This window comes from Marmota monax, unplaced genomic scaffold (genome assembly GCF_021218885.2).
Source record: "Marmota monax isolate L192 unplaced genomic scaffold, Marmota_monax_Labrador192_F-V1.1 WCK01_AAM20220418_F8-fsc00106, whole genome shotgun sequence".
NCBI classification, from domain to species: domain Eukaryota; kingdom Metazoa; phylum Chordata; class Mammalia; order Rodentia; family Sciuridae; genus Marmota; species Marmota monax.
This window is the reverse complement of record NW_026695218.1, coordinates 6,729,224-6,748,657: the sequence shown is the minus strand read 5'-3', so window position 1 is coordinate 6,748,657 and position 19,434 is coordinate 6,729,224. Positions and strand designations below refer to the sequence as shown.

The 19,434-nt window shown below is 36.3% G+C and overlaps 1 protein-coding gene across 1 annotated transcript; it reads right to left on the bottom strand.

The window, feature by feature from the left end:
- Positions 1-461: 461 nt before the first annotated feature.
- Dusp11 (dual specificity phosphatase 11) lies at positions 462-18,741 on the bottom strand. Its single transcript, XM_046432302.2, has 9 exons — positions 18,504-18,741; positions 16,761-16,836; positions 14,219-14,350; positions 11,367-11,490; positions 10,640-10,700; positions 9,157-9,203; positions 8,667-8,742; positions 8,259-8,444; positions 462-6,018 (listed from the first exon to the last, which is right to left on the bottom strand). The coding sequence occupies exons 1-9, from the start codon at positions 18,602-18,604 to the stop codon at positions 5,823-5,825; spliced, it is 999 nt and encodes a 332-aa protein (XP_046288258.1). The 5' UTR covers positions 18,605-18,741; the 3' UTR covers positions 462-5,822.
- Positions 18,742-19,434: the final 693 nt, after the last annotated feature.

The window sequence follows — 19,434 nt, the reverse complement described above, 5'->3', positions numbered from 1 at the left end:
CCCCATTCTCTCCTCCTCCAACCCCTGCAACCACAAAAAAACTAAGCTGGGGCTGGGGTGTGTACCTATAATTCCAGATACTTAAGACACTTAGGCAGAATTGAGAGTTTGAGGCCAATCTGGATAACTTACTGAGATCTTATCTCAAAAAAGCAAGCAAGCAAACAAAAAGCATCTAAATCTTGAAGTGTTCTCTGAACAAATGGGTCACATGAAATACCCAAATTCCAAAAACTAATCCTGTATCATGTGACTAAAACCCCCAAATGAATTTAATTCCTGTATACTGTTATCGTAGATGTAACTGGCATCTCTCTCTGTTCTTAAAAAAGGTGTAAGTATTTGTAGAATTCAATGTTAAATTAGTGGGAGGTATCAGGCACTTCCCACTTTTATATGTGTGTGGTTGATATTTAAACAACTATCTGAGATCCTCTAGAAAGCAGAGTCTGAGGCAAGGATTAAATCACTGGTATTTTATTTGCAGTATTTAAAAACAGAGTGGTAAGGGTGAAGAAAAGGGTAAGCGAAGCAAGAAGCAATGCTAAGCAATGTGATGCAACGTTGCTTTACAATGAGCCAGAAAGACGTGCAGGATGTCTGGCATGTGTATTCACTCAGTAAGCCGGACCTTCTCTGGAAGGCTCAGAAACATGGTTGAGAGTAGTGTTCAGCAGGGAAAAGAAGGGGCAGGCTCCCTCTGGTCCTCAACACTTCATTCATCAAGAACCCCTAGAGGGAGCAGACTCCTCCACACTTCTGGATCATTACCTCACCCTTCAGTGGCAGCCCAGAAAGCTATTGTATAGCATTTCCTCTAAAGTAGGGCCATATCTGTGAAGAGAGTATACAAGGTGCAGGGCTGGAAGGACCTTGCAGGCCCAGAGCTAACTTGGATTCTAGTTAACTTGGGGATCTCAATAAGATTTGGTATCAAAGGTTTTTAAAAAAGGGGAATGTGGACCCAGAGGCAGACGGTGCTTTCAGAGAAGGAAGGGGTTGAGGAAGCCTGAGATGGTGCCCTAGAACCTGTATTTCATATAGCACAAGACATAAATAAAATGACAAGGTAAGTTGTTGAAAAAGGGATCTTTCCCTTAGTGGGCAGGGATGGGAGAAAAGACTTTATAGAGATGTAGCTTATACAATGAGAAGGACTGGCTCACAGCAACCACAGGGGAGAGACTACAGCCAAGGGAACAACCTGGAAGAATAAGCACATGGTGGCATAAATGTATATGGCGCAATGTACCATGAAATGGCTGGCACACAGACATGGAGTGGAACATAGTAAAAGGCTTTGAGAAGTCAGCTTGCAGTCAGATAAAGAAAGCCTTGACAAGGAGCTAAAAATGGAATCTGAAGCCCATAAGCCATTCAAGATTTCCAAGAGGAGAATAACATGACTGAACTATTTTCAGGACATAATTCTGGGACAGTTATTGCAATTTCACTGGAAAGAAGGTTTAGACAGGATCCTAGATGGGGCCTCCTTCCATAGTAGGAATGTTTGTGGCTCCAAATCATAACTCAATGGCCTGCACTCCTGGGACACAATGCACTAAATTTTTTTAAAAACTCAAGCTTACCAAACTGAGGATAAACCCTTACAGCAATTTATTTGGCAATTAAATTCTCATTATGCTGGGTCTCATAGCTATCTCTAGCCCCTACTCAAACCCCACCAAATAACAGTAAAGGTATATTTAAAGATAAAAATTCCCAAAAAAGTGGGATAGATGATGAATATAGATGACAGATGGCAATAAAATTTTCAAAGATGATACTATCAAAATGGAGAAAAATAAAACCTAAATGTGTGCAGCAGTGGGAAAGTAAACAGAAAACAAAGTGACCAATCACCTTATTACTATGAGAAAACAGAGCTTCCATCAGTTTTAATGCCCCAATCTTAAATATAGACAGGGCCAATAAATAGGGTTACCAGGTATTTCAAGAACACCTCTAACATGAGAAACAGAGGCACAAACAAGGGAAAAAAGAAAGTTGATGCGGAGATCAAAAGGAACTTTAAAAACAGGTATCATTAAAGAGATAAAAGATAATACATTCATAAAAAAAAAAAAGAGCTAGTTCTTAGAAATAAGTATTAGAGGTGGTAGTAGAATAAGCCCAAAGTCTTGGCTACTCAGGAGGCTGAGGCAAAGGATTGCTTGAGCCTGGTAATTCAGGACCAGCCTGGGCAACATAGTAAGATCCCATCTCTTTAAAATTATACACATATAAAAAAACCCCGAAAAAAATATATAATTACATACACACAAGTGTGTGTTTAGAAAACAGCAGATTTTTTAAAAAAGCAAAGGGCTTAAAAATAGAAAATAGGAGAAAAAAATATACAATTAACTTAGAGGTACATTTCAGAAAATCCAACATTCAACTAGTTCCCCCAGAAGAGCATAAAAATGAAAATTTCTCATAACTTGCCAGATTGAAAAGCTCACTAAATATAGTATTATGCATTTTAAAATACATTAAGACACCTGAAATAAAGACCTTAAAGCTTCAAGAAAAAAAAAATAAAAGCTCTAGAATCAGAATAGTTACAGGATTCAACAGTAACAATGACATGCAGAACAATGTATACATGCATTTAAAAGTGCTCACCTGCAATTTTATAGCAAATTCAACTATTAATGAAGAAAAAAATAAATCAATTTGTCACTAAAGAATTTTAAAAAATTTACATCCTGGGGGCCAGGGTTGGGGCTCAGTGGTGGAGTGCTTGCCTAGCATGCGTGAGGCACTGGGTTATATCCCTGGCACTACATAAAAATAAACAAATAAAATAAAAGTATTGTGTCCATCTACAACTAAAAAATACTATTAAAAAAAAAATTACATCCCATTGACTACTGAAGGATATAATCCACCAAATAGGGAAGGAAACCATGAAAGCAGCAGCTACAGGATCCAGGAGACACAAGAGAGGCCTAAGAAATAAACAGGGTAAAGATGAAGTGGAATTCCGGGGAAGGAGCTATGCCTAGGTCTAGAGACAGAGTTGTTACGGACAGAGTTGTGTTCCCCCCAAATTCCTATGTTGAAGTTCTAACTACCAACATCTGGAGATGTGACTGTAGTTGGGAGACAGAGCTTTTAACCAGGTAAGTAAATTCAAGTGAGGTGCTAGGATGGGCCCTCATCCAACATGACTGACATCCTTTTAAGAGGAAAGGGCTGATGATGTAGCTCAGAGGTACAGCACCTCCCTAGTAAGTGAGGACCTGGATTCAATCCCTAGCACCACCAAAAACCTAAACCAAACCAACAAAAAACCACTGGAGAGAGAGAGAGATTAGGACACTGACAAACACAAAAGAAAGACCATGCAAAGACACAGGAAGAACCAGTCATCCACAAAATGATAAGCCTCAAAGAAATCAACCCTGCTGACATCTTTATCTTTTCTAGTTTCCAGAACTATTAGCAAACACATTTCTGTAATTTAAGCTACCCAGTCTGTGGTATTTTGTTATGGTAGCCCTAGAAAACAAACACAGAACCTAACCTGAAACAGACCAAGAGGGCTCCAGGGAAGATTTCAAATGAAAAAGAATCTGATGAATTTACCCATGTTGAGATATTTTATAATGCTATTAGAGATTTGGGGTACGAACTAGTGATAGGTCCATAGGGAAAGAGGCAAAAAATGAAGCAAAAATGACAGGGAAAAGGGGATTATAAGAAACGTAACTATGGTACCTTATGGCTCATGGAATAATATTTACCTAGTAACATGAATTTAGAACAGATTTAACAAGTTTTATGTGTGGAATGGGTAGAAGGTCTGCAAAAGCATTCTCCTCATCTACCATAGTATCATAAATTGAAAAAACAAGAAGTGGCTATAGTCATATTATTTAAATAATGGAGCCAAATACCAGATGATAACATGAAAATACTTAAGGTGGTTGCTTCTGAGAAAAGAATATTGGGGCAGGGTAGAGGACTGTTCTTTTTCATGGTAATCTCAGTAGAGCTATCTGAGTTTTAAAATGTGCTTTTAAAATAAAAACATAAATTTTAAAAGCCTGAACAGACTACGAAAGCCCTTTTTAAAAGGGGGCTGCTGGTCCTTTCAGCCAGAAGCCTTTCAATGGTATGAGCAGAAACCAGAACCAATGTGTTACAGAATAAATGAAACAGGAGATATCAAATCCTAATTAGTTTTGCTTTTTTTTTTAAACAAGCCATGCTGATAGCTAAAATAAGGGAGAATACAAAAGGGATGATAAATAAAAATTTTTGAAGGAGGCAAAGCTTATATGATGGCCCTTTCTACTGGGAGTGTTTTCCTTTGAAGCTGCTTGCCAAGGCCTTTTTCACAACTATGAGACTAGCTGGATTCCCATACCTACCCCTGCTGATTCTGCTTTGCCTTACAGTTGTCTTGCTCCAATTTCTTCCAATGTGAGCCTTCAGGATGTATCCTGGGGAACAATTCTATAAGAGTAGGCTTGTAGCAAGAAGGACTTTTGTATCTCTGTTAAATGTGGAGAGCAGAGAAAAACTTTATGAGCCATTACTTAGATCAAATAGAGTACTCTGATTGAGCCAATCAGATACAGGCAAGAACAGCTGAAGTAGAATACTTCCTTAAAGTCAGATTGTTCATACACAAGAGAGAACAGAGAAAATACCCTCATATGCAGTATCAGAAATCCTCAAAACCAGAGGCTTTAAAAAAGGAAGCCAAGTTGCCCAAGTATTCATCAAATATTGATTGAGAGGATGATGAGACACTTGGCTTGGGTAAACAAAGGTTTCTGGCTCCCTCTGCACTAAAAATAATTAACATTCTCCCAAATGATCTACCTTCATGTTCTTGAGGTAAAGCACCACTCCAGTGATAGGTAACTGGAGAAAAATCCCAGAGGGTTATGTTCAGCAGAGGAGCAATAACATCAAAACATGCCAGATATCCCAGGCAATTTATAGTCACACCCCATTTGTTCATCAGTCAACCTTTATAATCGATAAAGTTTCTAAGTTTTCTGGATAGTTCTACCCTATTCATGACATTTACCCTATCAGGTAAATAATGATTTGATTTAATTAACCAGCATTCTGGTTTATCAAATCAGTTTCTCTCACCCAACTGCTAACCAATCTCTCAAATTTTATCCATCTCTGGGTTAGATGGTATATCTGGCAATTCAGTGAAAGGAAGTTGGTCAAATACCACAAAAAAACTGCCAAAGAAAGAAATATATAATCACAAAAACACCACAATTAATTACAGATAGTGACTAGCTTCTAAAGAAATTTTCTCCTAGGTAAATTTTAATTGAAATTTTGAAGAATTATGGAAAAAAGATACCCTTATGACTGGGTCAATAGAACATGACAAAAAACACTAAAAATTTCTGTACATACACAAACTTATGTTACAAGTCTAGTCAGAAGAAAATACATAGAAAAAAGATACTATTTTAAAAAATAACTTGCAAGAGAAGTTCTTAATACTTAAGTTCTAAAATATCATCTTCCTTTAGAAAACTTTAAGACTGGAATGACAGATTTTGTTCTGTTTTTTGTTTGTTTTGTTTTGGTATTGCTGTAATTACTGTAAATTTATCAGCAAAAAGGTAAATATTAATGTAATTCCTTTAAAAGCTTGAACACATATAAAGGAAACAATAAAATAGATACATATAAAATAAAAAATAAAAAAAAAAAAAACAAGCAAAAACCTCATTTGACCTGAAAAACCTCATTTGACCTGATTTTATTAAGTCACTCCAGTTATCTTCAGTGCAGCTCTGGTCTCCAGGGAGATATCCAGGACAGGTTTTGTATCACTCGGTCCATCCCCAGTAGGCTGGATAGGACAGTCTCTGATAACTGCCAGGACACCACCTCTTATCCTGGACTGCTTGACTGCCATTTGGCTTCACATTCCAAAAGTATCTCCTTTGTGAATAGTCCTCTCCAGCAGGGCCAGGAGGAGGGATATGGCCTCTCTGGTAAACATTCTGATTTTGTGAAAATTTTCTTAAACAAAAAGCAATAATCCATTATTAGTATTAATGAAACATATAATAAGCTTTATGAAATAATATATAGATACCCTGATTCTTCTGTTTGCTACCTATTTCACCTTAGCAGATGAATTACTTATATCATTCTGTCTCCTAATTCTCTATAAAACAGAGCTAATAGTATCTTCCCAGGTTATTATGAAGGTAAAATAAGACAATATATTTAAATTTCCTACAATGCCCTGGAACACAGACAGGTTCCCAGGAGTCTTTCTACCTCCAAAAGCCTGGGAGGGTTAATATAAAATAATAAGCTATTTAGTATGGAAATGGAGGTGCTTTTGCTTTATAAGTAAGTATAAATTAATTAGAAAGTATAAAAAATTACTCTAGCCATGGTACATGCAAATTTTGTTAATTAGGATTTAATCATTTCAAAAGCAAGATCAGTGAATACATATAATTACAAAAATTTGGAAATTTGATAAAAGAAAAATGAAACCTACAAACCCCCCTTAATCCCACTTCATCTAATTAAACTGGTTCATATTTCCTTTTGGTCTTTTTCCATTTGCATCTTTTTTTTTCTGACTGTTGAATTATAACCTATTGTTTTTACTTATCATAAGTGAGCTATCATTTTCAATGGTTTTACAAAATGTCATAGTATGAATATAACTATTCTGCTATATTCTCCACTATTAGAAATTCAGACCACCAGTCTTTACTATTATAGTATGTCTTGTATTAACATCCCCAATATTATACTACTGTAGTTTGAGCACCAAGCCCAGTGTCTGAGACATAGTAGGGAGTTTGGAAATGTGTTGAATCACAGAATATAGTCTTTTCCATATTTTGAAGTATTTCCTTAGTCTCAACATGGAATCACCATGAGTATTGTTATAGACATTAAAATTGTGTTTCAAAAGGGTTGTTACTAGTAAGATCTGTTAAAAACATTTACATCTTTAAAAAAAAAAAATGCCAACATCTTTTTTCAAAGTGTTTACAATGTGCTACATGTTTTAACTCAAGTAGTCATCACTGACAATGCCTATGGGGGCATGTATTATTCAAATCTCACTTGAATGATAAATAAAGAGAACTCAAGAGAGGTTAAGTATCTCACCCAAGATCATACACTGGGTGAATGGCAGAGCCAGGATGCAAATCCAGGACCAGCCTGACAACCATGGGGTTGCTCATCAAAAACTGTTGCTAAAATAGTGAAAGAAAAATACTCTTTTGCTCTTTCTTGATGGTCAATTTCAGGTATCAACTTGATTAAGGAATACCTAGACAGCTGGTAAAGCATTATTTCTAGATATGTCTATGAAGGTGTTTTGGAAAAGGCTGGTGTATGAGTTGGTAGACTGAGTGAGGAGATCCTCCCTCAATGTAGGTAAACCCCAATCAAAGAGAAGAAAAGGTGAATTTGCCCTCATCCCTAGAACTGGGATACCCTTCTTCTCCTGTTCTTGATATCAGAACTCCAAGAGTCACAGCCCTTGGACTCTAGGACTTGCATGAGTAGTTACCCCTTTCCCCTACCTTCCCATGTCCCAAACCCATGGATTCTCAGGCCTTTGGTGTCAAGACTAAGTCTGAGAATTACCAGGTTCCCTGGTTCAGATGTTTTTTTCACTTGGCATCCTTAGGTCTCTAGCTTTCAGAAGCCAGTTGTAGGATCTCTAAGCCTCCATAATAACATGAACCAATTTCCCTAATAAAGACTTGCTTATGTATGTATGTATGTATGTATGTATCTATCTATCTATCTATCTCCTATTGGTTCTCTCTTTTTGGAAAGTCAATAGACTATTTTAATCAAACTGAAATTTTCCCCATTTCCAAAGTGAAATATTTTTGTGATTTATTTGTTCAAATCCTTTGCAAATGTTTCTATTGCTATTTTATTATTTTCACTTAATTTATATTTACTCTTTTTCCTTATTCTGAAAACCACACCACAATTCATGTAGTCTAAGAATGCAAGATTCTTTCTGGTAGACATATCAGACTGAAGTTTACAAATCAATGAAAATGTCGAAATTCCCTTCCAACTGCCTCTGAAGTTTCCTATTTCTCTACTTAGTATCTGATTTTTCAAAATACAGAACAAGATGACACCTTCTGGTTTACAATGATCAGTAAGAAAACATCAACTGCTCATCATTATCAAAACATATTTTCAATGATTTATAGTATTAATTTCTATTTTAGGTTCAGAAAAAGGAAAAGCAGAGGTACCTGAATGGCTGCTGCAAGTGTGGGGACTGGGTGTGAAAACGCCGGGAAGGCATTGGATAACCATAGGTCCGATGTAAGTTATACCTAGACCCTTGGTTACCAGACTTGTTAGAGGTGTGGACTGGTTCCATGAGATGTGCTGAGTCTTCAAAATCACTTGACCTGGATACACTGGAATTCCAATTCCTCAAAGAGAGCATTTCCATACAATATTACTGGTTTCCAAACGTGGTAGTAAATTAAGTGACTAAATATTTTGGCTTATAAAAATGAAAATTCCTTCCTCTGACCATCCCTATTTATAAGGCTCCCCCCAGCAAGTGAATAAGCTACCAGAAGATGGATATATACAGTTTGAATTACACAAAAGAGAGCTCCCTAACCACAAATCTCACATATAAGACTTACTTTCTGACAGGACCATTCTGAAGGTCTTCAATGTAGTTTTGTCTTTCTATGCAATGTCCCCGGCACCTATTGAATACTGAGGAGTGGATGAACTGTTAGAAATAATTATAGAGACAACAAAACTTTCCAAGAGAAAGTAAACCAAAGCTGAAATTCATTGACTAATTATTTAGGCTGTTGTATCTCACTACTTCCAAATATTTTCCTTTATAAACTTCGGAAAAAAATTATCTTGTTTGGGTTTTGTTTTTCTTTCCTTTTTTCTTTTGGTGCTGGAGATCAAACCCAGGGCTTCAAGCATTCTAAGCAGGTACTCTACCACTGAGCTATACCCCCAGCCCCAAAAGTTAGTTTTCTTTTCCTTTTTTAAATTTGTTATATTGGAACAAATGAATTACGAACTATTTTTCCCAAAATTTGAGAAATTCATCTACATTTTTACCTTTAACTTTTATGAAAAGGAAAAAATAGTGACAACCCTCATACTTACATTCAATTGCATCATCTGGCCTCATGCCTTCTACATCAATCAAATATCTAACAAAACAACATAATTTGGGTCATTTATATATACGAAAAGAAAAAAAGTTCTTTTTCAAAAGGTCCAATTTCACTTACAAATGGAGACATAAAAATCTTAAAGAAAATATCAGCACATCTAATCCAACAATAATTATTAAGAATGATATGCCATGACCACGAAAGACCTTACTCCAAGAATGCAAGATGACCCAACTTTAGAAGATCTATTAATAAAAATACTTACATTGATATAATAATAATTTAAGTAATAAAGGAAAGGAAATATGGGACCAAACTGACAGATGTTTTACAATGTATTTGAAAAATTAAAATAGTTGTTTTTGATCAAAATACTTTGTACACTAAAAACAGAAGACTTCCTTAAATTGACAAAGAATTTATCAGGAACCAACAAGCAAAAAACAAAAAGGGAAAAATATTAACCTCATATCCAAAAAATATTTTGTAACAAATGTCTGGGCCAGAATGGAGATGCCATCACCTCAGCAATTTCTTCCTTACTCTCATCTTCATCCCACCACCAAGTACTGACAATGATGTAACCTAAATATCTCTAGAATATGACCACACCTTTCCACCAAATGACTACCACACTTCAGTCCAAGCTACTACTATGCCTTAATTCCTACAAAAGCCTCCTAACATGACTCCTTTCTTCTGCAGTTTATTCTTTACTCAGTAGTAAAATGAAAAGTTGAAAATACAAATTTGAATATATTCTACACACTCACCCCCAACAAAAAAGTTCAATAGTTTTTTTGTGTTCTTAAAATAAAACAAAGCCTTAAACCCAGCTCTGAATGATCTAGCTCCTACCCATACTTCCAGATCCATTTAATGCTATACTTACCCCATGGTCTGATTCCTCCAACACAGTTAATGTCATCTTGTTACAGGGTCTTTGCTGCTTCTTATGTCCACTATTCTCTCCACAGTGTCCCTAACTGGTCAGTACCAATTCAACTTCTGATATTTGCTCAAAGTTCTCCATGGAAACCTAGTCCCTATCAGTTATAATTGAGTGCCTATCAGTTATCTCTGGGACAATGACAAACATATTCAAAGATGCTCATACATGAATGTTTGCTATTTTAATGTTCATCAGTACACAAACAGTGCAGCCTTTAAAAAGAATATGGTCACAAAGCACTTTCTACAACATATTAAACTATAAAACAGAACATCTATTATACCATAAACTAACTAACTAACTAAATATATATATATACACATGCTTGTATCTGCATTTTTGAAGTTTAAAAAGATGTACACTAAATTATTAATAATGGTAATCTCTGGGTGGGGAACTATATTTCTTTCTACTTTACACATTTTTATACTGATTGCATTTCTTGCAACAAACTTACACTACCATTGTTATCAGACAAAAACAACTTAAACACAGTTTGCCTCTGGGGTTGGCAACTCACCTGCAGATGAGGTAACCAGTCCGGTTTAAGCCATGTGTACAGTGGACACCAATAAGTTTGTCTATAAAACAAGAAATACAGTTAAGTAACTAAAATAGATACACTAAAAAAAGTTATACAATTATTGAAGAGTAACATTTAAAGATACCACAATATTACCACTACCCCGAAAAGGAATTTTTAAAAATACATATATAGTATAAAAAATTGTCTACTAGAAAATCAACATTCACTGTTTCAAGGAAATTTCAAATAACCTCACGATGTAAATCAATGATGTAAACTGTAGAAGATCTGATCATGTATTAAAAGCTACACTTGTATTGAGACAAATTCATTGGTCCAAATAGAGCACCTATCAGTGACAGATTTAGTTATAGAAAAAGGAAGTGAAAAAAAAAAAAAAACAAAACCAACAGACTAGAAGAATAAAATTTGTTTTGGGGCCTCACACATGCTAGGCAAATGCTTCACCACTGAGCTACATATGAATCCAGCCTCCACTTTTGACATTGGATACAAGTACAACACTTGTTAGTTACTTTTAGTTAGTTAGTTACTTTTCTCAAAGTGGAAAAATATCAGAAATAGCTTAAACATGTATAGCAAAGATACAATTTCATTTGCCTGCTCTGTTTTGTTTCACTGCTAACTTTGCCTTTTGTTGTCTTTTTTTAGGTAACTCTCAGATCTCTCACCTCAGATAACTCCCCCACCCCAAACTCACCATTGTCTTTATTTTCTTTCAAAAATCCACTAACAGCACATTTGAATTTAAAAATAGTGTTGTTATCAGGCACTTGATGCCCAACTGTAAAAATTTTTAAGTAAGGAATAGTTTCTGGCAAATCCTATAAGGAAAAACCAAGAAAAAATATACATATATTATTTTATTTGTAGGGAAACAATTAAAGATAAGAGGAGCTGGAATATAAACCAAGAGATTATAATAATCTTATTATACATCAACAATTCTGATAGAAGAGCCAGTTTTTCTCCAAGCTGCTCCATTCACAAATTTTTACTTTGTAATTATATTTCATTACAACATAGGAGGTGTATAACTAATTAGAATAACAACAACAAAAACTTCAGGAGAGATAGTCAATAGGATGTATACACACAGCAAATTCCATGTGAACAAATGCACATATAGATAACTAAGTATTATATGAACAGTCCTACCCAATATTATACAGTATAATGGCCATGCCTTCATAAAGCAGCTGTGATTTAAGCAGAAGTATTCTTGGGGTGGGAAAAAGTAGACATAGCTAAAAGACAGAAGAGGGTAAGTGAAAAGCCTACAGCTCAGGATTGAAATGGAAAGTATCAGCATGAGCCCACGCTTTTACATTATAAACACACAAACACAAATAATTTGACCAAAGAAAGCCTATGAACAATGTCAGCCTGGTACCTCTAGCAGATTGTCGCCCCCCCCCCCTTTTAAAAATACTTTTTTAGTTATACACGGATGCAGTATCTTTATTTTGTTTATTTATTTTTATGTGGTGCTGAGGATTGAACCCAGGACCTCACATGTGTGAGGCAAGCGCTCTGCCACTGAGCCACAACCCCAGCCCAGATTGTAGTCTCTTAACTAAAAGAAATCTAAGTACCTTGTTAAAATGGCTCATTCAGGTTGGGGCACAAAATATACAAGACAAGCCCAGAACTAAGAGTGAATAAAAATTATTAAGGGTGTTTCAAAATGTCTCAAGAGCCAAATGGAGAAGCTCCAACCACCTTGTGCCTCAGTAAGAAAAACAACAGTATGGAGGTCATAATGATATAAAAAATAAATTGAAAAAAATACAGCTAATAAATTTAGAAAGAATTATTGATTTCTCTATTTTTTGAAGTCTCATTTCCTGATAGAAGAACAAATACATCGTCATTTCTGAAACCGTCTTGCCAAAAAGAAAAATCCAGCCTGAATCAGATCAAGCTATATCCAACTACCAACCTGCAAAGAAAAGGACTAGAAAAAAACTTTAACAACTCATAAGGATGCAATTATCAAAATCTACATATTAAATACTACCTAATTACTTTAATACATAAATTTTAATGCGGGGAGGGGGCAGTAAAACTTAACAACCAATTGCAACGTAACAATATTTTATGAAATTTAGGAGCTAATCCAAGTTTGAGCACTGATGGGATATCTGACATTAAAGAATTGATATCAACAATTAAAAGTATTTATATTTTAAATATACATACCAAAGAAGTAGAGATAAAATTATGACATCAGAGATTTGCTTTGAAATAATACAGAATGGGGTGAAACAGGTAGGGATACAGACCAAACAAGATAGCCATTAGTTGATAAACACTAAAGCTGAATGCATTAATGGGTATACAACAGACACCTATAAGTATTACATGTTTCTGACATTTAGGATAACAGCTTAAAAATAAGAAAATGACAATGGAAAAGTTCAGCAGTTTCTCATAAGGTTAACACAGAACTACCATGTGACCCAGCAATTCTACTCCTAGTTATACATCTAAAAAAACTGAAAGCAAGGAAAGATTCAAACAAATATTTGTTCACTATCCCAGCACAGTGGTGCACGCCTATACTCCCAGCAACTCAGGAGGCTGAGGCAGGAGGATCACAAGTTTGACGACACCCTTGGCAATCCAGCAAGGCCTTAAGCACTTTAGTGAAACTCTGTCTCAAAATAAAAATTTAAAAGGGCTGGAGAGGGGCTGGGATTGTGGCTCAGTGACAGAGCATGTGGCACAGTGGCAGAGTATGGGCCTCACCTGTATGAGGCACTGGGTTTGATCCTTAGCACCACACAAAAATAAATAAATAAAATAAAGATATTGTGTCCATCTACAACTAAAAAAAAATATATTAAAAAAAATGGGCTCGGGAGAAAGCTCAATGGTAAAGTCCCTCTAGATTCAATCCGCAGTACCAAAAAACAAAAACAAAAAAAAACCCAACCCCAAACCAAACATTTCTACACCAATGTTAATAGCAGTGATATTCACTATAGCCAAAGGAATAACCCACGTACCTACAGATAGATGAAGGATAAACATAACATAGCATATGAACACAATGAAATATTTAGCCATGAAAAGGAATAAGATTCTGATACATGCTACAAATCGATCAATCTGGAAAACATAATTAGTGAAATGTGCTAGACAAAGAAGGACAAATATTATTATTCCATTTGTATGAGGTGTCAAGAATAGGTAAAGTTATATAGACAAAAAGTAGATCAGAGGTTACCAGGGGCTGAAAGAGTGGGAGAAAAGGGAATTACTCTTTAATGGTTATAGAGTTTTTGTTGAAGATGATGAAAAGGATTTGAATATAAACAGTAGTAATGGTGACCAAATAGTTCAATTCATGTCTCCAATCTCATTTTGAGACAGCATTAAAAGCATGTACTTAAAGAAAGATTTGATTTCCTTTTAAAATTATTATTACTCATGAAAGAAGGTTACACTTCACACAAGCACAAGATGAAAACTATTATTACTGAATTACTATAAATTATTTTAATATCATAATGAAGAATGTTGCTTTCAGTTAAAGGTTCAATTTACCTCTGACTTATAATAGCGCTGAGTATATGTTAAATCAATAATCAGTCCAAGCTCTTCATTTTGTTCTCGGATTTTGTTAAAAAGATCCAGAGGAGAAAAGCGTTCTTCTGGAGCAAGTTTCGCTTCAAAACTCTTGTCAGAGAAAATGAAATAGAGAGTAAATTTGTGTCAAAATCCTCTATTATGCATTTATTCAAATCACATCATGCAAGCAAACTATGAGATACAATGAGAGTTTATACTCTTCTGGAAGCTAAATTACAAACCTCTCTTCCAGTGATCCAAAGGAAGAAAAAAGCTCACTCAATATGTAAATATGTGTTTATGTTCCACATCCTAATGACTTGTAAATATCCTAGTCAATATTGACATTACTTTTTAAAAAGACTGCTCCTATTTACCTAAGCTTTAGAACCTAACTCTGATTCACAAATAAAGTATTTTTTGCACAATTTTAATGTCCATTGAATTTCTCAGGACACCTTATCAACAAAGTGAAGATTGTATTTTATGTTGTTTGGAAATCTACTGAGTTGTTCACTGCCATGGAAATATAACCCACCTCGGTCACAGTCTATATTTGTGGACCTTACATTCGTAGTGTAAGCACCTCATTCTTTATATGTTCTAATGTGGTAATGCTCATTAATTTAGATATTGAAATATATATTGCCTAATTATAAATTCAGTATTATTTATAGTTATTGCATTATAATGATTTCTTTAAAAGTATGTTTTGAAGTCAATTATATTCATCTGCAAATTTAGAAGCATTTGCTACAAAAAGGAAAGCGGAGTGTGATATTGTTGAAAACCAATGTTCTAATAAATTTTTTTTACATACAGTCTCTATTAAAAAATAGCAGCCCAAATTAAAAAATTGGTATGAAACAATTTTCAATAGATAGCCACAATACTATTGGCTGATAGTTAATTAGAACATATATACATCTCAACAGACAGCAGTGAGAATTTATCACATGAACACTTAATTCTATAGATTCAGTTAGGGATTCCCTTGTTTAGTGCAGAGCAGCGAAAATTAAAACGAGATCACTCAACTCAGAAGAGGCAGGCTGGCTCCTGGAGGAAGGTAGCAAAGATGACTACCAAGACACTGTAGAAAACAGTAGAAGCTACTTCTTAGTATTATTTTGGAAAATAAGTATTTGGCTGAATTACACAGACACATTCAAAGGAAAGAGATTGTTGAAGAACTTTCTCCATATTTCCAGTTTTGCTATAGCTGGCCATGTTTCTAAATACAATGTTGTATGAAGCACTGTCACACAGCGTCACAGGTGTAAACAGATAAGCCACCAAGAACCTCTGGCTCTAAGTAGGAGGTTGCAAAAATTGTGCATGCTGGCATCATGTGGGAATTCTTCAAATTCAACATGAATCACTGTAATTTCATAAATTATAGCAATGTATAGAATAATCTTTCCATGGCATGGGTCTGAAGGTAAGAAGAAAATTTACTTTGAAAATGTTCAAGCATGCAAATCCAAGATGTCACTATAGAGTTGACACAGGTTCCTTTTAGTACAGTAATAGCACTGTGGCCTCAATAAATGTATTCTGAGTAAAGGTCACTGGGATCAAGACAAACACAAAAAGCTCACCAATCCCAACAAACAACAAGATATAGAGCAAAATTAGTTATTAAATTTATGAATAAATGAAACTAGTTTTCCAATTTAAAAAAATAAAAAAGAATGTTTGACATCACAATTTGAATGTGGTGTGCCAGGAATCTGGCAAAGATTAAGACACCAATGTCAGGTTTGTTTTTTTTTTCTTTTTTTAAAAATTTTCCTAATTAAGGAAGGTGGTCTAATATAGTGACTAGACACAGGAACAATGAAGTCAGGGCTGCCTGAATACAAACACTTTACTCTGAAACCCCGAGCCCTGGTTGGATGACTGTGGACCATATGGATGCATGAATTGTGACTCATAAGTCCCAGAGATAGTCACAAATAATGGTTTCATTATTTCCAAATGTGTAAAACTCACAAAAATATGGGTGGAGATGGCAGAGCCAATGTCCCCTCTACTTTACTAAGGCCAAATGTAGCATGGTTGTAAGTAGCTACATTCCCAAAAGACCATCTCTCAGCAAGGAAGCTCCTCACCATAGAATGTTACAGTTTGGTGACATCATCCCTCTGCAGAGTACATGATGCTCCTTTGCTGGCCATAACCACCTGATTTCCTGCAGGCGATGTGGTCTAGGAAGCCATCAAAGAGAAAAAGAGCACACCTTGCCTGAAGAGGAGAGGATACTAGGGCTTTTAACCCCCTCCCCCAAAGAGGAACCTAAGTTTATGATGTGTACATTACTAGGAAAGTATTTTTAATAACTTTGTGATGAACAATTTTTATTGAATAAATTTTCATCTAGTCTTAAAATATATATATATATATAGCTATGTACATTAAAATTGTATATTAATTTGAAAAAAGAAAAAAAAACAAACCAGGATTCCATGTGGTGAATTTAGATTTCTGAAAGAATACTGAATTAACTTTTGCTTACCTTTTGCAAAGGAACTTTGAAAGCAATGAATCGAGTCCCAGGCATCCTCTGTCCAACTGGGAGATAGTCTTTCCACCTAGTAGATATGTTTTTTGTTAGCCAAACTGTATGTTAGCCTTGTCTCCTTGTACAGAATTAAAGCTTCTAGAAAACCAGTCACAGTGCACAGAGCATGTCCCTTTTCTATGCTTTGCATTCTGCCACTTATTCATCCCTGCCTGGTAACAATCCATAATTCCTTCTGCTCATTTCCCCATCTTGAAAACAGATCCAAGGCAACAGAACAAAGACCTCCACAAATAAGGATTATCTAAAATCAGATGACAGAATTTCTGTATCCCTGACAAACCTAATCCCAGTACCAAATGTTAAGGTGTTATCAATAAACACAGGGTAATGATTTAAATTCAATTCTTTCACTAAACATGATTTTTTAGTTTTAATACAACCGATAGCATCAAATTCAATTGATAAAGAATTTAAGGTCTATGTTTGACGAGAAAACTCATCACATAGAAAGGGACTGTGAACTTCACTTAAAAATGCTAGTGGTCAACCCTGAAAAGTAATATTTGAGCTCACCTCTGTAGGACAAGTTAGAATTAACTATGGTTAATTCAATATAGCTGAAGCATAGAAAGTCAAGAGTGGCAAAAAATGGGGCTGGAGAAGCAGAGAGGATCCCAGACTATACAGGGACTTATAGAGCACATAAGAAGATTGTTTTTATTCTTAAAATAATGCTTTACACTGATGTCTATGACTACCTTCCCATTCCATTTCAATTTCAAGCCGGTTTGGGTGCTCAGACTAAACCCAGGAGTACTTGATCACTAAGCTATATACCCACATTTTTTTTTTAAGAGACAAGGTCTCACTAAATTGCTGAGCCCGTCTTGGAACTTATGACTTTGCCTTCCTGCCTTAGTCTCCCAAGAAGCTGGGATTACAGCCATGCACCACTGTGCCTGGCTCAATTTCAAGTTTTCAATGACCTATTTAAAAGATCTGTGGGAAGAACAGGCTGGAAGAAATTAAAGAATAGATATATGGACACTACTGGACTCAACAGCAAAAGGTCAGGTAAAACCTGCATTAGGATGCTGAAGGAGAAAAATTGAGATTCAAAGGATACTGAGGAGATAAAATGAAAGGGACTCAATGAAGTCTGGAACGAAGGAGAGGAAGATTTCAAGGACTAAACAGTTTCACTTCACAGACGAACAAAGTCCCCAAAACTAACCATTTAGATGTATACAGGAAGATCTCTGAGGTGACACCTGTTAGAAAGCACCAGTTTGCCTTCGGTGATTCCTGGAAATAATGCAAACCACCTTTTCATGAAAGGTCTCATGCAGGTACAGAGGAATTCATTCATATTTAAATCTTATTAATCATTTTTTTCTGTGCCAACAAACAATACAACTTGAGGAACTGAGGGAGGCGTTCCATTTGGATGATTAAGGAGTGTCCCCAACACCAAGTCCCGCCTCAAAGCACTAGTTGACCCGAGGAGCAATGGACAGAGCCTTCCCTTTTAAAAGGGTGGGCGAATTCACTGACCACTACAGCTTCTTTCAGCTTCTACGGGTGGCGCAGCCAGGGTCAAAGTCTCTAATCCCAGCTTGGCACACGGGCCAAGCTCGCAAAAGCGACCGTGAGAGGCTCAGACCACAAGACACGGAGCCCACGCCCAGAAGCTAAGAGCCGGAAGGGCCATCCCCAGCACCCGGGACGTTTTACCTTTCCGGGATGCGGTTTCCGCCCTTTCTCTTTGCTGAGGGACGACCAGAAAAGTCGCGTCCCCGACCCCAGCCACTGCGGGCATGATGCCATTGGCTCATTTGGGGGCCGAGATGCCGTCCACCCAGTGCCAAGCGGGTCAAAGCCGTCAGTCTGGCGTCCTCGGTGCCGGAACAAGAAGCTGGGTCGGAAGCGCGCCCAGGAGCTACCCACAGAATGCCCGGTGCGTCGCCACTGCGCCTGCGCCACCGCCTGTCGTGATGGCGTCACACGTCGGTTTGCTGAGTCGCTAGATTGACAAACAGGACTTTGGCAGCGACTGCGCCTCCGTGGCCGGAGGCCTGTAGCACAGGTCTGTGAGTTTCTGTGAGCACTTCAAGTTCAAATGGTACAGGACCTGCAATAAAAAATTAGGTCCCTCTGCACCCAGTTCCTGATGTGTTCTTCGAGATGCGTCCCAGTGTTTACAAGTACATTTTTTGTACCTTATAGAAATATTTACTTTCACATATCTGTGTATCCTCTACTTACATAAAAGCAGCATAGGATACGTTCTCTATGATGTGTCTAGAATATGGATTTTTCTCCATTTGTACATATAGCCATCCAATTTTTTGATGACTGTAGAGAATTTCATGGATTATAAGTAACATAAATGAAAGTACCATCATTTATTTAGCCAGTACCATATTGATGGACCTCTGGTTGTTTTCGGGTATTTGGTTTTGGTTTTGGTGTTCTGCTGCACACAATAGTGTGTGTGTGTGTGTGTGTGTGTGTGTGTATACACACACACATATATACATACACATACATACATACATACATACACACATACACACACACAACTATATCTAAATTTCTAGAAATGTGAATTCTGGAATGCAGGATACACAAACTTAAAAGTTATGAAAGAAACTGCCTAACTGTC